Source organism: Magnolia sinica, chromosome 19, assembly GCF_029962835.1.
Source record: "Magnolia sinica isolate HGM2019 chromosome 19, MsV1, whole genome shotgun sequence".
Lineage (NCBI taxonomy): Eukaryota > Viridiplantae > Streptophyta > Magnoliopsida > Magnoliales > Magnoliaceae > Magnolia > Magnolia sinica.
In genome coordinates this window covers 26,316,151-26,331,130 of record NC_080591.1, presented here as the reverse complement: position 1 = coordinate 26,331,130, position 14,980 = coordinate 26,316,151, and the positions used below count along the sequence as shown (strand labels likewise).

Sequence of the window (14,980 nt, the reverse complement as noted above, 5' to 3'; positions counted from 1 at the left end):
AGAACTCGAAAATATCGTGCGCTATTTTGAAACACTCGCAATAATACCGCGATAATATAGTTTAGTGCACTTTCCGAGATAATCGTGAGATTTTTAAAAGGTTGCGATATTCGGCTCAGTGTGTTTTCTAGCTTGCACTTTATGAAATCGCCAACTAAGGAAACAATGGGGTGATTCTCGCGAGTAGAGAATAAAGATGTTATTCGCGTCAAAAAACGTAACCAGAAAATTTTTGTGTGATCCAACCTATCACCTGGTGGGGTTCACCGTGACATTTCGACGGCAGAAAAATCCACACATTCATCCAATAAGGTGGGCCTAAGTCATATACGAAATATGGACGGTTCTAAAAGAAAGGAATGGTATGAGGTCCTTACCTATAAAAAAGAAAAAAGAAAAAAGAAAACGATGCCATCCGGCAGACATGGACGTTTAAGAAGATAAATCAGCAACGGTCCACATTCAACCAACGTAGTTGGTAATGTTGGTATTTGGCATCTTATCATCTAGAGCCATGAACCGCATCTTCGTTTTCTTCTCGCGCGAATAACATTATCGCGGACAGAAACTTTCAGCCGTTCAGCTGACACGGCCACGAGTGCGGCCCGGTTTAAGGATAAGGAATTATTTCATGAAATGGCGGATTCTGACCATCCATATGCATGCAAACCGTCTATTTCTGCATATAAAATTAATTTCTAATCTAGACCGTATATATTAAATTATAAAATGTATATAAGAATTATTCTTAGTCTTCATAAATGATAATTCTATTTATGAATCTGGAGCGCTTTTTTATTTCTACTTTCGTTGGTCGGTTAAAATAAGGTTATCAGATACTTCAATGTTTAGATTAAAATACTTTGAATTGAATTTTTATGATTTTAACGGTTCAGATTGAGTTATTACATTCCAGAAGAACAATTTTTTGTGGATGTGTATGGATGGTGATGATCCTCGTGAGTATATTTTTTTTCCACTTCAAGGTGACCTTGATGATAACGACATTCGTTGGCCTGCAGTCCAATCTAGAAAGAGGAATTATATAATACGTGGCATGCGTCTTTGCACGATATACACGCGTTTTCTATTTTGGCAAGTGGGGCCCATATTTCAGTAATCCAGATCATTGGTTTGTTGAGTCCCATTGGATGAAACATGCCCACAAACGTCCAGATTGGAATATAGCAGCGAACAATATTGGGGTATTTTCAGTTGAATGTAGGTCGTTGGTGGTGGTGTTTCTCTTTTTCAGTCGTCTATTTTTAGGACAGAAATAAAAATGGTTAGAGAAATGTTAAACAGATTCCGTTCACGATGCGACACAATAGACCAACGGTCTGGATTACCGGAACTTGGCCTTTACTTGTTCTCATTGAAATCCCCACGGACCGATGCATACCCCATCCGTTAAAACATAATCATGTGCGGTACAAGCTTGCATGGCACGTGTCATATACAGAACTCAATCCAGCCGTTGTTCAAAAGGTGAAATCTATTACCGGAGAAATGGACGATGCAGAATCGTCTATGACTGCCCTTTTGTTTGATTTCTATTCATCCACTTGATGGTTGTAAATAAACCACTTAAGATAATCTTTTTAGAATGTTTTTGGGTTATACCTCAAGCGCAAATAGCCCATGATTTTGGACGGTTTTATCAAGTCACATAGATACAACTGTAATGCATTTGGCAACCCATACAATGGATCTGGCCATGAAGGCGGAGGGTAGATTACGACCGTTCGTTACTCTTCTCCCTATATCCAATTCGTTCATCTCGTGACCGACCTATACCAGGGCCTTCACAATCAGGTGGGCCATACGTGTAGAGCCTTCTCTCATCCAATTTTTTTTTTAGTAAATGATCGTGGCCCACCTAAGAGGCGGTCCTCCAATGGACGGTCTGATTTGTTCAGTTGCGCATTAGTCCTCTGTGGCACAATTTACTAAATTGGTACCCGACGAACACCGATTTCAACCCCCTTTTGAGTAAATGCCAAAAGTGCAATACTTTGATACTCTGGCCGAGTGTCATAGATGATACGCAGGTAGTTAGAAATTATTCAGAAATTGCTTACGTGGCACAAAATAGTTAGAAAAAACCGTCCAGATTATGGTAAATAGTTTAGATGTATCCAGAACAAAAATCTACTCTGATTCGTTCATGAAAATATTAGATCGTCCAACATTTATTGGACGTTTAGGAATGAAAAATATTCAATTCTCTTATTACAAAAAAAGGTCTATGAATCAAAGGTTCGGATCGATAAATCAACTTTATTTTTAATGATTTAACTTAAATACAGCGTATTGTACAATTTTTATCGGTTGAATTTGTGTTAACGCATGCCACGTGGACCATTTATAAGTGCCTGCGTATCAAGGATCAGACGTAGCCGGAGTATCAAATAACCATGACAAAATTCCAGCTGTTTTCTTTGATTCGCTGCCCCAAAACGATGGCAGAATAGTAATAAATCACGAAATGAGGAACATTTCGAAAGGCAGTTCCTTATTTAATGGAAAGGAGGGGTGGTTGCGAGAAGCGAGAGAGAGAGAGAGAGAAAGTTGGGGCGTCTGAATCTTCGTAAAACCGGGAATTTCCAAAACCGCTCTTGGTTTTGGCGATTCTGTGGTTTGAGAGAGAGAGAGAGAGAGAGAGAGGAGATTTATTTTTCTTCGAGTTCTCCGCTTCGCTTTCGATTTCTTCCTTAGTAGGTAGATTTACTCCATCTCTATATCTATTTTTGTGAATTATTTTGCTTTTTTTCTGGCATTCAGATCCCAGATCTTATAGATCTGCTGTTGTTCTTTATGATCGTAAGTGTTTTTCCACGTTATTTCTCTGTTTTGCATCCAAAACGGGAAATTTCCTGATCTTCTCTTATCGTAGATGATTTTAAACAAATTTCCTTATTTTTCTTATATTTTCTCTATTTTTCTTTATCGATCTGATATCTTTCTTCTTCTTCTTCTTCTTCTTCTTCTTCTTCTTTTTTTGGATTTTCCGTTGTTTTTTCTCTCGTAGATTTGTTTTTTTCTACATCTCTTCTTTTTTCTTGAAAGATTCATCTCAAATCGTATATTCTTCCTCTCAATACCTACAATTTTTTGTGACTTTGATTAAAAAAATCTATGATATTTTCCCTATCTTGATCTAACTTTTTTTACAGCCGTCGATTCTCTCTCATCTGAGCTCGAAGCCGTCGATCTGAAAAATCTCTTCTTGGCCCTTGCAGGTTTTGCTTCCTACGCTCAGAGTCAGCTGCGTTTGCAGATCCCTCAATCAAGCGGTCGAGATCCAAAACCCTCTAAAAAAGATCAGAATCCATGGCGGAGGAGCACCGATTGCAAACACCCGAGGGCCACCGTCTCTGCGCGAACAACTGCGGATTCTTCGGTTGTCCCGCAACCCTCAACCTCTGCTCCAAATGCTACAGAGACCTCTGCCTCAAAGAAGAGCAGGCCTCGTCCGCGAAGGTCGCCTTCGAGAAGTCGCTTAACGGAGGAATCCCAGCCCCTGTGAACTCCCCGTTAGATCTAACGGAAACAGATGACGACCGTCTGAGCCCACTATCTCTGCCGTCAGCGTCGCCCTCGTCGTCGTCTGGCTCGGCTCAAGCCCCCTCCGGGGAGCAGAACCGCTGCTCTTCCTGTCGAAAGCGCGTCGGTCTGACTGGTTTCCGGTGCCGGTGCGGGACCACCTTCTGTGGGGTCCACCGGTACCCGGAGCAGCACGGGTGCACCTTCGATTTCAAGGCTGTCGGGAGGGAGGAGATCGCCCGGGCCAATCCTCTCGTTAAAGCCCGGAAGCTCGACAAGATCTAGTCTTTGTCAAACGGACGGTCTGGATTGCGTAGTACATGTAAAACCGCTAGATTTCTCTCTTTTTCTTTTCTTCTCCTTCTTACTTACTTTTTTTATTTTTTTTTTATTTTTTAAAATTTCGGATGTGGATGATAATTTCTCGTTGCCTCGCGGACTACGTTTATATTTCATTGGGAAATTGATATTCGAGCCGTTAAGGGTGAAAATATCATGACCCGATTCATGTGTCGGGTTGGGCTGGCGTGGAGATCCGAGAGTCAGACCCGGATCTAAAATTAAAGCTCCTTTATTAATCGGGCTCCCGAAATCGGCAGCGTAACTGATGGTTGCATTGGGTTGGTTTCTCTGCCACCGTAGATCCTGGTGAACGGCCCAGATCTGGACGAAACTGGGTTGCAGGGCCCTCCATCTCGGGCGGTCTCCCACACGTTTCCTGCAAACCAAAAGCTCAGTGGGCCCGTCGCGATGTATGTGTGACATCCGTTCCTTAAATACCCACCGTTGCAGTAGTTGGACGGGGAATGCGTGGTGACCCACGCAGCTCGGTGGTGTTGGGGGTGGCACGATTTGATTAGGCCACGTGGATTTATCAGAGATGACCCGTCACAAAGCATGTTTGACGTGGATTCTGTGGTGACCCAATTCTTGAATATTTATTAGAGATCGCGTAGGTCTGTGTGGTGGTGATGTTGGGACGTGGCCCGTTTAAGGTCTCGAGTACGTACGCAGATGGTTGAGTATATATATACTTTGGTCGAGACGCGGATTAGCTGTTCACCCTGCCAAAGGCCACTGGCTAGTGGTCGGCGATCTGTGGGCCCACCATTTTACGTGTTTCATCCACGCCGTCAATCCATTTTTAAAGATCATTTTATGGTATGAGCCTAAAAAATTGAAGTAGATCCAAATCTCAAGTGGACCACAGCATAGGAAACAGTGTTGATTGGAACGCCCACCATTAAAAATTTCTTGGTGGCCACAAATTTTGAATCAACCTGATACAAGTTTGGATTTTGGATGACCTAATCAACAAGTTGGATGCCAAATAAACATCACAGTGGGCGTAGGAGGCTTTTAATGGTGGATATTCAATCACTACTGTTTTCCTGTGGTGTGGTCCACCTAAGATTTTAGATGTCTCATTTTTTGAATGAAGCCCTAAAATGATCTGGAAAAATGGATATATGGTGTAGATAAAGCACATACATCATGGTGTGGCCAACAGAGCACTGACCACTAGCCACCTGGCTGGTGGCAGCATCGCTGGTCACCAGGAGCCCACCTCTTACAGGACGACCTGTGGTGCCCATCGGTGTTCAAATATGAAATACATTCAGAACTCAAGTAGAGACCATAGCAAAATTCGAAATACATTCAAAACTCAGTAGACCCTCCCACAAGAAACTGTAGAGATTGAACACCTACCATTGGTTTAAGTTAACTTGTGTTTTTTCTTTGTAAAATGCTTAATGACAAACAAACATTATTGTGGGCTCTAAGAAGGTTTCAACTTAAGATTTAGATATGCTTTATTTTTGAGCGCATGCCCTAAAATGAGAGAGTAAAACAAATGGATTGTGAGGATGAAACAAATACACTATTGGGCCCAACAGTCATGAACATAGAGTCCTCGCACCACTATGTGCTTGCACGCGACTTTATATATTCCAATACATTCCAAATATAACTTGGAATTGATGTGAATTGGAATCCTCTGTAATTAGTATTTGGATTTTTAATTTGATGAACTAAGTTAGCTTAAATGTTCTAAGCTAGTGTACATTTGTGATATCTGGCAGAATGATTATGATAAATCCATTGACAAAAAGGGCCTTAGGAGGGTTACAAATGCAAGGATCATAAATAAATGACTCACTAACATTTTTTAACTGTCCATTTAGATACTCAACGTTTAGGTAGTTAGGATAATTTCATTGGTGTGATTTTAGTGTACTTGATAGTTGGATTGTTCTTGGGAATCAATAGCATGTCACACGTGTGACAGGTGCATTTGGAACTTGTATTTGGAATACCTTGAATTCTTTAAATCCTAAAATTAATTTTTAAATTAGTTAAATAAGATTTAATTTTATAAATTAATATACATAAGATATATTTGATGGAGTGATTGTAATATACTAATTGAAATATATACTCTGGCAAAAAATTTAAGAAAATTTTGAAGTCTTGGGTGGATCATGAATGTAAAGATCACAAGTGAGTGATTCATTGTCTATTTAAATAGTCAACATTTGGATGGTTCATATCATTGTATTGATGTGATTTTAGTGTTCCAGCCTATATTGGAAAGGCAATTAAAAAACATTTTACTCTTATTAGACTTAAATAGCCAAATAACCCGAATTCACAACAAAATAAAGGGATTTCAAAAGACATTGAAAGTAACTTTTTTCATTGACCCTAAAAGTGTACCTTTGTACTTGATTACCTCCTAATAATTCCATGGCTAAGTAGTAGACAATCTGTGTTTCAACATTAAGACAGGGATGAGTGCTCATGTGGTGTGGTGGATATGTGAGTGTGGGGGGTGTGTCAAAAAAATAAAAAAGAACTTTGAATAGAGTTGGGCATTGAGTCGAGTTAGACCGAGTTAGAGCTGACCTGGCTTGATTCGGTTTTGAAATAGGCCTAACCCGAACTTGACTTGACTCGGTACTGAGTTCAATGTGCTTGAAGCGATCCGAATCCAGGTCTGGCCTAGACTAATCTGGACCGAGTCTGACCTAGTCAAAAGTACCGAGTCGATTCAAGTTGGCACCGATTCGGATCGAGAGATGAGGGAGGGAGGGAGGGAGTGGAGTGGAGGGGAGAGAGAGAGGGGGAGGAGGAGGGTGGTGATGGTAGTGGGTGGCTGCCTGGTTGGAACAGGAGAGAGAGAGAGAGAGAGAGAGAGAGAGAGAGAGAGAGAGAGTAGTGATAGTGGTAGGTAGCTGCCGGGCTTGGAAGAGGAGGAGGATGAGGGAGGGAGAGGGTTTGGGATTGGGTGCGGCGTATAGAGTTAGATATACTTAAAAATTAGGGTTTACACACACACACACACACACTCTCTCTCTCTCTCTCTCTCTCTCGACTTGGTTTAAATTCAGATTGGGCAAAGCCTACTCGGTTTGGACCGACTCACCCATTCAGTTCAGGTCAAGTTAGGTCTGAACAAGTCGGACGAGTCAAGTCGTACGGTGCCCAACTCTAACTCTGAATAACCCAAATACAGGGTGTCAAGCTATACCAAAGTGATGTTGGGCTACCATGCAATGCGACTATACGTTGTAGGCTCACCTTGATGAATTTATTCTATATCCACATCCATGCCACCCATTTGCTTTTTCAGTTCATTCAAGGTATCTAAAAGTTTAAGCTTTTTATTTTCCATTCATTGTGGTTGACCTCGTTGCAGTCCACCTGAGATTTCTATGAGATTTGGATATACTTCATTATTGGGACCGTGTCTTAAAATGGTCTGTAAAATTGGATGGATAGAGTCGATACAACATATGATCAAGGTGAGCCCTACTGTAAGTATAACACCCACTAAGCTATCACTCGAGTGACATCCAATCCACTCCTTCTTCCTCTTTCGATGGAGGTACGTGGCCCAATCAAATTCCACCATTCCAAGTAGTTGAGACCTGGGTGCTGTTTTTTTTTTTTTCCTAATGACACGTGTACGGTTGAGATGCCAAGCTGGAAAGCTGGAATGGTCTCCTTCCTTTCTTCACGGACAGAAATACCTTTACGCGATTCCCGGGTAGTGGATTAGGGGGAGGGTATACAGGTAATATGTCATTGGATTACAGGTTTGCTGGGTATGCGGGCATGCCTTTTTCATCCAGCGGTTGGTGGTTGTGGAAATTATTGATAGGGAGAGGTTGGAGAATCTTGCAGGGATGGGACCCAGGATAAGCCCGGTCTCCATGTGGGGTCCAGTCAGAGAAAGTCCAAAAATTGGACGGCTATTCGTTGACTAATAGTCCACTCCTCGGTTCCGCCTTATTTTTGTTAATGGTGAGGCCCACCATTTTCACGGCCCGGATGTCCTGCTTATGAAGCACACTGGCAGGAAAAAATGCGACCACAGTAGGGCCCACTAAAGATAACTGATCACCTACAGGTAGGCCTGTACACGAACTGAGTTAGCTCGCTCAACTCAACTCAAAATAGCTCGAAAAATTTTTGAACTGAGTTCGAGCTTGCTCGAGCTCGACTCGAATCGGACCCAACGTGAATTGAACCAGTTCCGTGACTCGGCGAGGGTATGTATATGAAATAAATACATATTTTGAAATACCTGTAAAACTCCTACTACTGAAATAAATACATATTTTAAAATACCTGTAAAACCCCTGGTGCTGTTTTACTTACAATGGGCTGAGTTGAACTGTGCCAAGCTCGACTCTCGTACACCTCTACCCACAGGCGCCAGCTCAAAGGTGCCCCATGATAAAGCATGTTTGACATGGATTGTGCGTTCACCCAATCCATGTGGGTTTATTAGAGGCCGTGTAGCTCTATGTGGTGGCGATGTGGGACGTTGTAGAGATGGGTCCTTTTAAATCATGTTTGAAAGTTGTAGCGTCAGCTGGTCAAGTATATATACTCGGCTGAGCCCACCTCTTACAGGAACAATGCTGATTAGCTCTGTTGTGTAGTACTCTCTGGTACCCATCAACGCGGGTAGTAATGTATGTATTCAAATTTGAAATAAATCCAAAACTCAAGTAGAACATACACAAGAAAACGGTAGAGATTTGATCAAGTTAATATATGTTTTTTACCTTGTTAATGTTTGCCTGACATTGTGAAAAGGTTTTTCTCTTTTAGTAGCGTCTGCTTGACCTTATGAAAAGGTTGGATGCCAAATAAATATTATTGTAAGATCTAAGAAGATTTCAACTTAAGATTTGGCCATGCTTATATTTTGAACTCATGCCTGCATACATCAGTGATGATAACCTCATATCAACACTGAGTTCTTGGTATCGGTTACCAAGTGAGGTTACACATGCTAACTAATGAAAGAAAAAAAAAAAAAAAAGTTATGCTCATTTTGGAGTTTGTATACTCCAATCTCTATTTGTGTAAGGAATTCTTTAATATATTTATAAAAATCTAAATTTGATTAATTAAATTTGTCTAAATATTTTAAATTAGTGTACATTTGTGATATTTGACAAATTGGTTATGATAAATTCATTAAAAACATGTATACTTCCATGAAAAAGGACCTTAGGTGCACCACAAACGCAAGGATTTTTTAGCCGTACATGTAAGTGGCCATGTTTAGACAGTTGGAATCATTATATTGATGTGATTTTAGTATAGTTGATAGTTGGATTATCCTTGAGCACCATAGGCATGTCAAAAGCATGATAAGGTTCGTTTGGAGCTTGTATTTGGAATGGGTGGAAATCCAAATCATAGTTACGCGTGAATCAAGAGATTGTAAATCCTCCTTAGTGTTTGGCAGCATGAAATGCAAGTGATTGGAATGCATTGGAATCCAAATTTCCATGTAGGAATTCTTTGATATCTTGAATTTGGTTTACTTAATGGACTTTAATTTCCTAAATTAATATACATGAGATATTTGACAGAATGATTGTAATAAATCCATTAAAATATATATTATGACAAATTTTATTTATTTATTTATTTATTTTAATTTGAGCTTTAAGTAGGCCACAAACATAAAGATCACAAGTGATCAATTAACCGTACATTCAATAGACATAGAAGGGGGCCGATTCACGAAATAACAACTCGTGTTAATGGCCTTAGTCCATAATTCCTTGCCCAACCTAATATTACTGGTCATGTATCAAGCCCTCTCCAAGAGAGTTTGATTCATCCGCCCAGCCACAACATTTTGCTCTAGTGTATGACACATTGTGTTGTGTCTCACGATCCCTGCATCTTTGCAATACCTATTAAATTCCTCAGAAGTTAATTCCCCACCGTTGTCTGTCCTCAATACTTTCACCTTTCACCCTAATTATTCTTCCATCATCGCCTTCCATTGCTTGAAGTTGGTGAAAACATCAGATTTATTTTTTATAAAATAAACCCACATTTTCCTGAAATAGTTATCACTGAAGGTGACAATTCATCAGAAACCACGGGCGTTGGCTCCTATACATCAGAATCATCACTGAAGGTGACAATCCATCAGAAACCACGGGCGTCGGCTCCTATACATCATAATGCACATAATTAAGAACCCTATTACATACATTTTTCTAAATTTAAAAGATAACTTTGGCTATTTACCATATATACAATACTTGTATATACTAAAATCAATACTTTTAAAAGCTGGAGTTAAACCATAGTCAAAAAGTACCTTCATGTCCCGCTCGCTCATGTGGCCTAAGAGTGCATGCCACGTACGTGCAGACGTGGAATCCGCTAGAAATGCTGCAACTTCATTCAATGAAGTGTTCTTGATCAACCTGTAAAGGTTCCCATTCTTCTGCACCTTCATGACTATGGGTGCCCCCTTCGCAACTTTAATAACACGATCAAATACGGTGAATTTACACCTAACTACCTCGAGTTCTCCCAGAGATATCACACTCTTCCTCAAATTAGGAATATGTCTCACTTCGGTTAAGATACATTCCATGCCATTAAATATCTTAGTTATAATGGAATGTGTGGCTGGATCACCTCCTTTTCAGGGAGGCTAATGCTTGTTGAGTATTTTCGTTTGACACTACTTCACACCCAAAAAAAAGCGAGCTACATCTGAGATAAGCTTGGAGATGGAAGTCCTCTTTTGTTTTTCGATGGTGAAGCAAGACCAAGCTCATGAGCTTATTATCCTATGTCGGAACAAGTTGATAGGATCCCCTTTTTTTATGTCCTCATGCCCTTCCCATGTGGCGACATCAGGCCGCAAAAAGGAAAGAGAGGGATAGGCTTTCTCTCTCTTTTGGCATAATAGGCCTCCCCGTTGGAGGCCCGCAAGGGCTATTGGCTCAATGGTAGAGCGCGCCCCTGATAATTACGTCATTGTGTCTGGGCTCTGAGAGCTCTCGGCCACATGCACACCGATCCAAGACCTACCGCTTTAAAGGCATTATCATTATTCATCAAACACTTGGTCATCATCGCACTCATTATAATTGGTGAAGTAACTCTCAAAAAAATGAATGGATCACATGCATGAAACACATACATCATGATGGGCCCACAAAGCCCCGACCACTAGCCATTGACTAGTGGCATGGTCACTAGTTGAGACCTTTGTGCTTTTTTATTGATAGGGAAAGGTTGGAGAAGCTCGTAGGGATGGGGCCAGGACAAGCCCAGTCTCCCGGTGGGGTCCAGTCAGAGAAAGTCCAAAAAATGGACGGCTATTCGTTGACTAATAATCCACTCCTTCGTTCCGCCTGATTTTAGTTATAGGTGATGTTCGTGGTGAGGCCCACCTCTTTGACGGCCCGGATGTTCTGAATATGCAATACACTGGCAGGAAAACATGACACAATAGTGGGGCCCACTAAAGAGAGGTGATCCACTACAGGCTACTGCATCACAACTTGTGGGAAGGTGACAGCTTTCCCACCAACATGCCAGCTGTTTAGGAAATCAGTACCAACCGTTGGTCCGTGAACTTGGTTGGCCGTTCTCAAAAATCAGGTCTATCAGCTAGGTGGGCCAGGCTTGTATGTTGAATCAAAACCCTAGCTTGTCTGATGTTCCAACAGTGTAGCCCACCTAATGAGCGGACCAGATTGATTTATTTTTATTTTTTTCAAATCTAGGTGATCTTTATGATGAAGCCTACCGCTCAAATGATACCACACAACTGTTTTCCTATCGTGTGGTCCACCTGAGATTTGGATCTATCTTATTTTCGGAACCATCTCTAAAAATGATCTTAAAAAATGAATGGACGGCGTGGATATATAATACATACATCGATAAGTGAGCCCCCACAGTCAGGGCTCACCAAGTAAGCTGTGGACGCGTGCCTCACCCAATCCACGTCCTCTCTCAAGCGGGCGCGGATTAGCTAATGACAGGTTGGGCAGCGAGACTCGCTATGAAGTGACGTCACCAAGTTCCATGGGCCCTATTATGATGAATGTGTTGTAATCACACCGTCCATGCATTTTGAGATATAATTTTAGGGCATGAGCCAAAGAATGAGGCAGATAAAAAGCTTTATTAAACCCCACCACAGAAAAGAGTGATTCCCACCGTTGAAACTATTCTAAGGCCCACCATAATGTTTATTTGAAATCCAAGCTATTCATAAGTTTAAAAAGACATAAAAGAAGGGAAAACACAAATATCAGCCTGATCTAAAACTTTTGTGGCCTTTAGAAGTTTTTAATGACCACCGTCTCTAATGTTTTCTATGCTGGGTCCACTGGACCTTTGGATTTAATTCATTATCTGTATCTTGCCTTAAAATGATCTCTCCAAATGGACGGACGGCGTGGATACAAAACACACATCATGGTGAGGCCCACGGAACTTGGTGGCGTCACTTCAGTAGGAGTCCCGCTACTCAACCTGTCAGTAGCTAATCCGCGCCCCTCTCAAGTGGCATGGCGGCTGAAGATGGTCCAGTACAGCAAGTTGCGGTACGTTGCCTGTACAGGTAGTCAGTCCTGCCGCCTAATTAGAATTTAGACTGTTTGGTGGGCCCCTTCTGAGGTTCCTGGTCTGCGACGCTAATTGATGGTTTTGATTTAATAAAATAGTTTTTTTTTCCCCCCAAAGGATAGTACCGAGGAAATGGTAGGCCCACCATGAAGGTTTCAACGGTGGATGTTTGATCCCCACTGTTTACTGTAGTGTGGCCCACTTCAATTTTGGATCTCCTCTTGTTTAAGCTCATGTCCTAAAGTGATATCTGACAATAAAGATGAAAGGAGTAGATATAGCAAAAACATCACTGTAGGCCCTACAGAGCTTGGTGTTGGACACGGATTGGGTACTACCCCGCTAGGAACTAGCTAGAGAGGGACGGTCCTAAGAGGGGCTTTCTGTAGGGGTGCACATCTAACCGTTGGAACCGTGTAACTGGACCGGAACCATTGGATCGATCTAGTTTGGTCCGATTCCAGGGTGCTAATGGTTTAGTTCCGGTTCCTAAATTTTATGAACCGTTGATTACGGATCGGTTTCGGTTTAGGGTCCTGTAGAACCGAATAGAACCGTTGATTCGAACCGTTAACCGAACCGTTGATCCGAACCGTAGATCCGAACCGTGACAGGAACCGTGGATTTGAACCGTCGATTTGGCTTAGTTTAAAAAAAAACAAAACAAAACAAAAAAACAAAACAAAACAAAACCTAAGCCCTTGTTGAGCACTCGCCCTTTTTGAGCACCCTACCCCTGCCCTCTGCCCTCTATCTCGCCGCCCTCTATGGGTAAAGTACACGGGTCACTGGCACGTGCTGGGAAGGTGAGGGGGTAGACGCCGAAGGTGGCGAAGTAGGATAAGAAGAAGAAGCCCCGGGGTAGAGCCCACAAGCGCATGTAGTACAACAAGCGTTTCATCACAGCCGTTGTTGAATTTGGAAAGAAGAGGGGGCCCAACTCGTCAGAGAAGTAAGGTTGGTGTTGAAAGCTCTTTTGGTTAGTGATGTAGGTTGGTTTTCTCTGGTGAAATGTCATTTTCAGTGTTTTGTTATTCCTTTTCACAATGTTTCTTGGATATTGAATTTTCCATGATTAATTGGGTGTGCCCATGTTTGCCATATACATGATGGATTATCAGGAAGAAGCTTATCCTAAGATGATTTGAACTTTTTTTTTTTTCTGTTGAAATGGGTTTTCATTTCTTTGTTCGTATGCCGATTTCGATTCGGTTCCGGTTCCGGTTCCATTCCTTTTTCACGGTCCGGTTCAGTTCTAAAAATTGTAGAACTGTTAGGAACGGTTCGGTTTCGGTTTCACCCCAGAACCGGACCAAACCGACGTGTGTGCACCCCTAGCTCTATGGGGCCACCTTGATGTATGTGTTTAATCCAAGCCGATCCATTTTGAAATATTATTTTATGGCATGATCCGAAAAAGGAAGTATATCTAAGGCTCAAGTTTACCACATAACAGGAAACAGTGGGGATGAAATGTACCGTTGAAAACCTCATGGGGCCACAGAAGTTTTGGATCAAGCTAATATTTAGGTTTTGCCTTCATACAGGTCTGTCTGACCTTATTAACAGGTTGGATGGCAAATAAAAATCATGGTGTGCCTTAGAAAGGTTTCAACGGTGAGCATCATTGTCACCACTGCTTCCTTCGGTGTGGTCCATTCAAGACTTCAATCTAGCTCATTTTTGGGCTTGTGCCCTAAAATAATATGTTGAAATGGATGGACAGCGTGGATAAATTATATACATCACGGTGGGCTCCACAGAGCCCCTGCTAAGACTGTCCGTCTCTGGCTAGTTACTGGTGGGCTAGTACGCAATCCGCGCCAAGGTGTGTACGACCCTGACGGTGGAGCCCACCTCAATGTATGAGTTTCATATCAACGCCGTCCATCAGTTGTCCAGCTCATTTTTAGGTCATGATGCCAAATACGAAGGATATACAAATCTTAGGTAGACCACACCACAGGAAACAGTGGTCATTGAACTTTCACCGTTAAAAACTTCCTGGGTCCATCGCAATGTTTATTTTCCATCCAACCCGTTGATAAGTTCATTGACATGGACAAGCAGAAAACACAAATAGCAGCTCGATACAATACTTATGCCCACCAGGAAGTTTTTAATGGTAGGAATGCAATCCCTATTGTGTGGTCCACCTAATATTTGTATCTGCTTCATTTTTCAGACCGTGCACTAAAATGAGTTGGAAAAACTGATAGATGGCTTGGATATACAACGCATTCATCAAGGTAGGCCCCACTTTCAGTGCCGCACCCACCGGGATTAGATTGCACGTAATCGGCGTTCTTTCCTACATTGTCCACCTGCCAACTTCTTGGATATATGATTTGGATGTTGCGCATGTGGGCTATCGAGACCGTTGAAATAGGATGTCTGACACGTGGATATGCGTCATATCCTTTGTTTTTTTAGCTTTACAAACGACACAATGGTTCAAGCCCTAGGGATCTTCTTGGTGAGATCTTAGCCATCCAATGTTTAGTCCTCCAGTTGG

At 41.8% G+C, this 14,980-nt stretch overlaps 1 protein-coding gene and 1 pseudogene across 3 annotated transcripts; both read left to right on the top strand.

Moving 5' to 3' along the window:
- Positions 1–2,543: 2,543 nt before the first annotated feature.
- Positions 2,544–3,923, top strand: LOC131234943 (zinc finger A20 and AN1 domain-containing stress-associated protein 4). 3 transcript variants are annotated; one of them, XM_058231951.1, is made up of 2 exons: positions 2,544–2,721; positions 3,177–3,923. In XM_058231951.1, the coding sequence occupies exon 2, from the start codon at positions 3,334–3,336 to the stop codon at positions 3,829–3,831; it is 498 nt and encodes a 165-aa protein (XP_058087934.1). In that variant the 5' UTR covers positions 2,544–2,721; positions 3,177–3,333; the 3' UTR covers positions 3,832–3,923. The 3 variants fall into 3 exon arrangements, with proteins under 3 accessions (XP_058087934.1, XP_058087935.1, XP_058087933.1); XM_058231952.1 differs by having other exon boundaries at positions 2,545–2,717; positions 3,243–3,923; XM_058231950.1 differs by having other exon boundaries at positions 2,545–2,721; positions 3,243–3,923.
- A 9,309-nt stretch (positions 3,924–13,232) lies between these two features.
- Positions 13,233–13,629, top strand: LOC131234833 (small ribosomal subunit protein eS30z/eS30y/eS30x-like; annotated as a pseudogene).
- Positions 13,630–14,980: the final 1,351 nt, after the last annotated feature.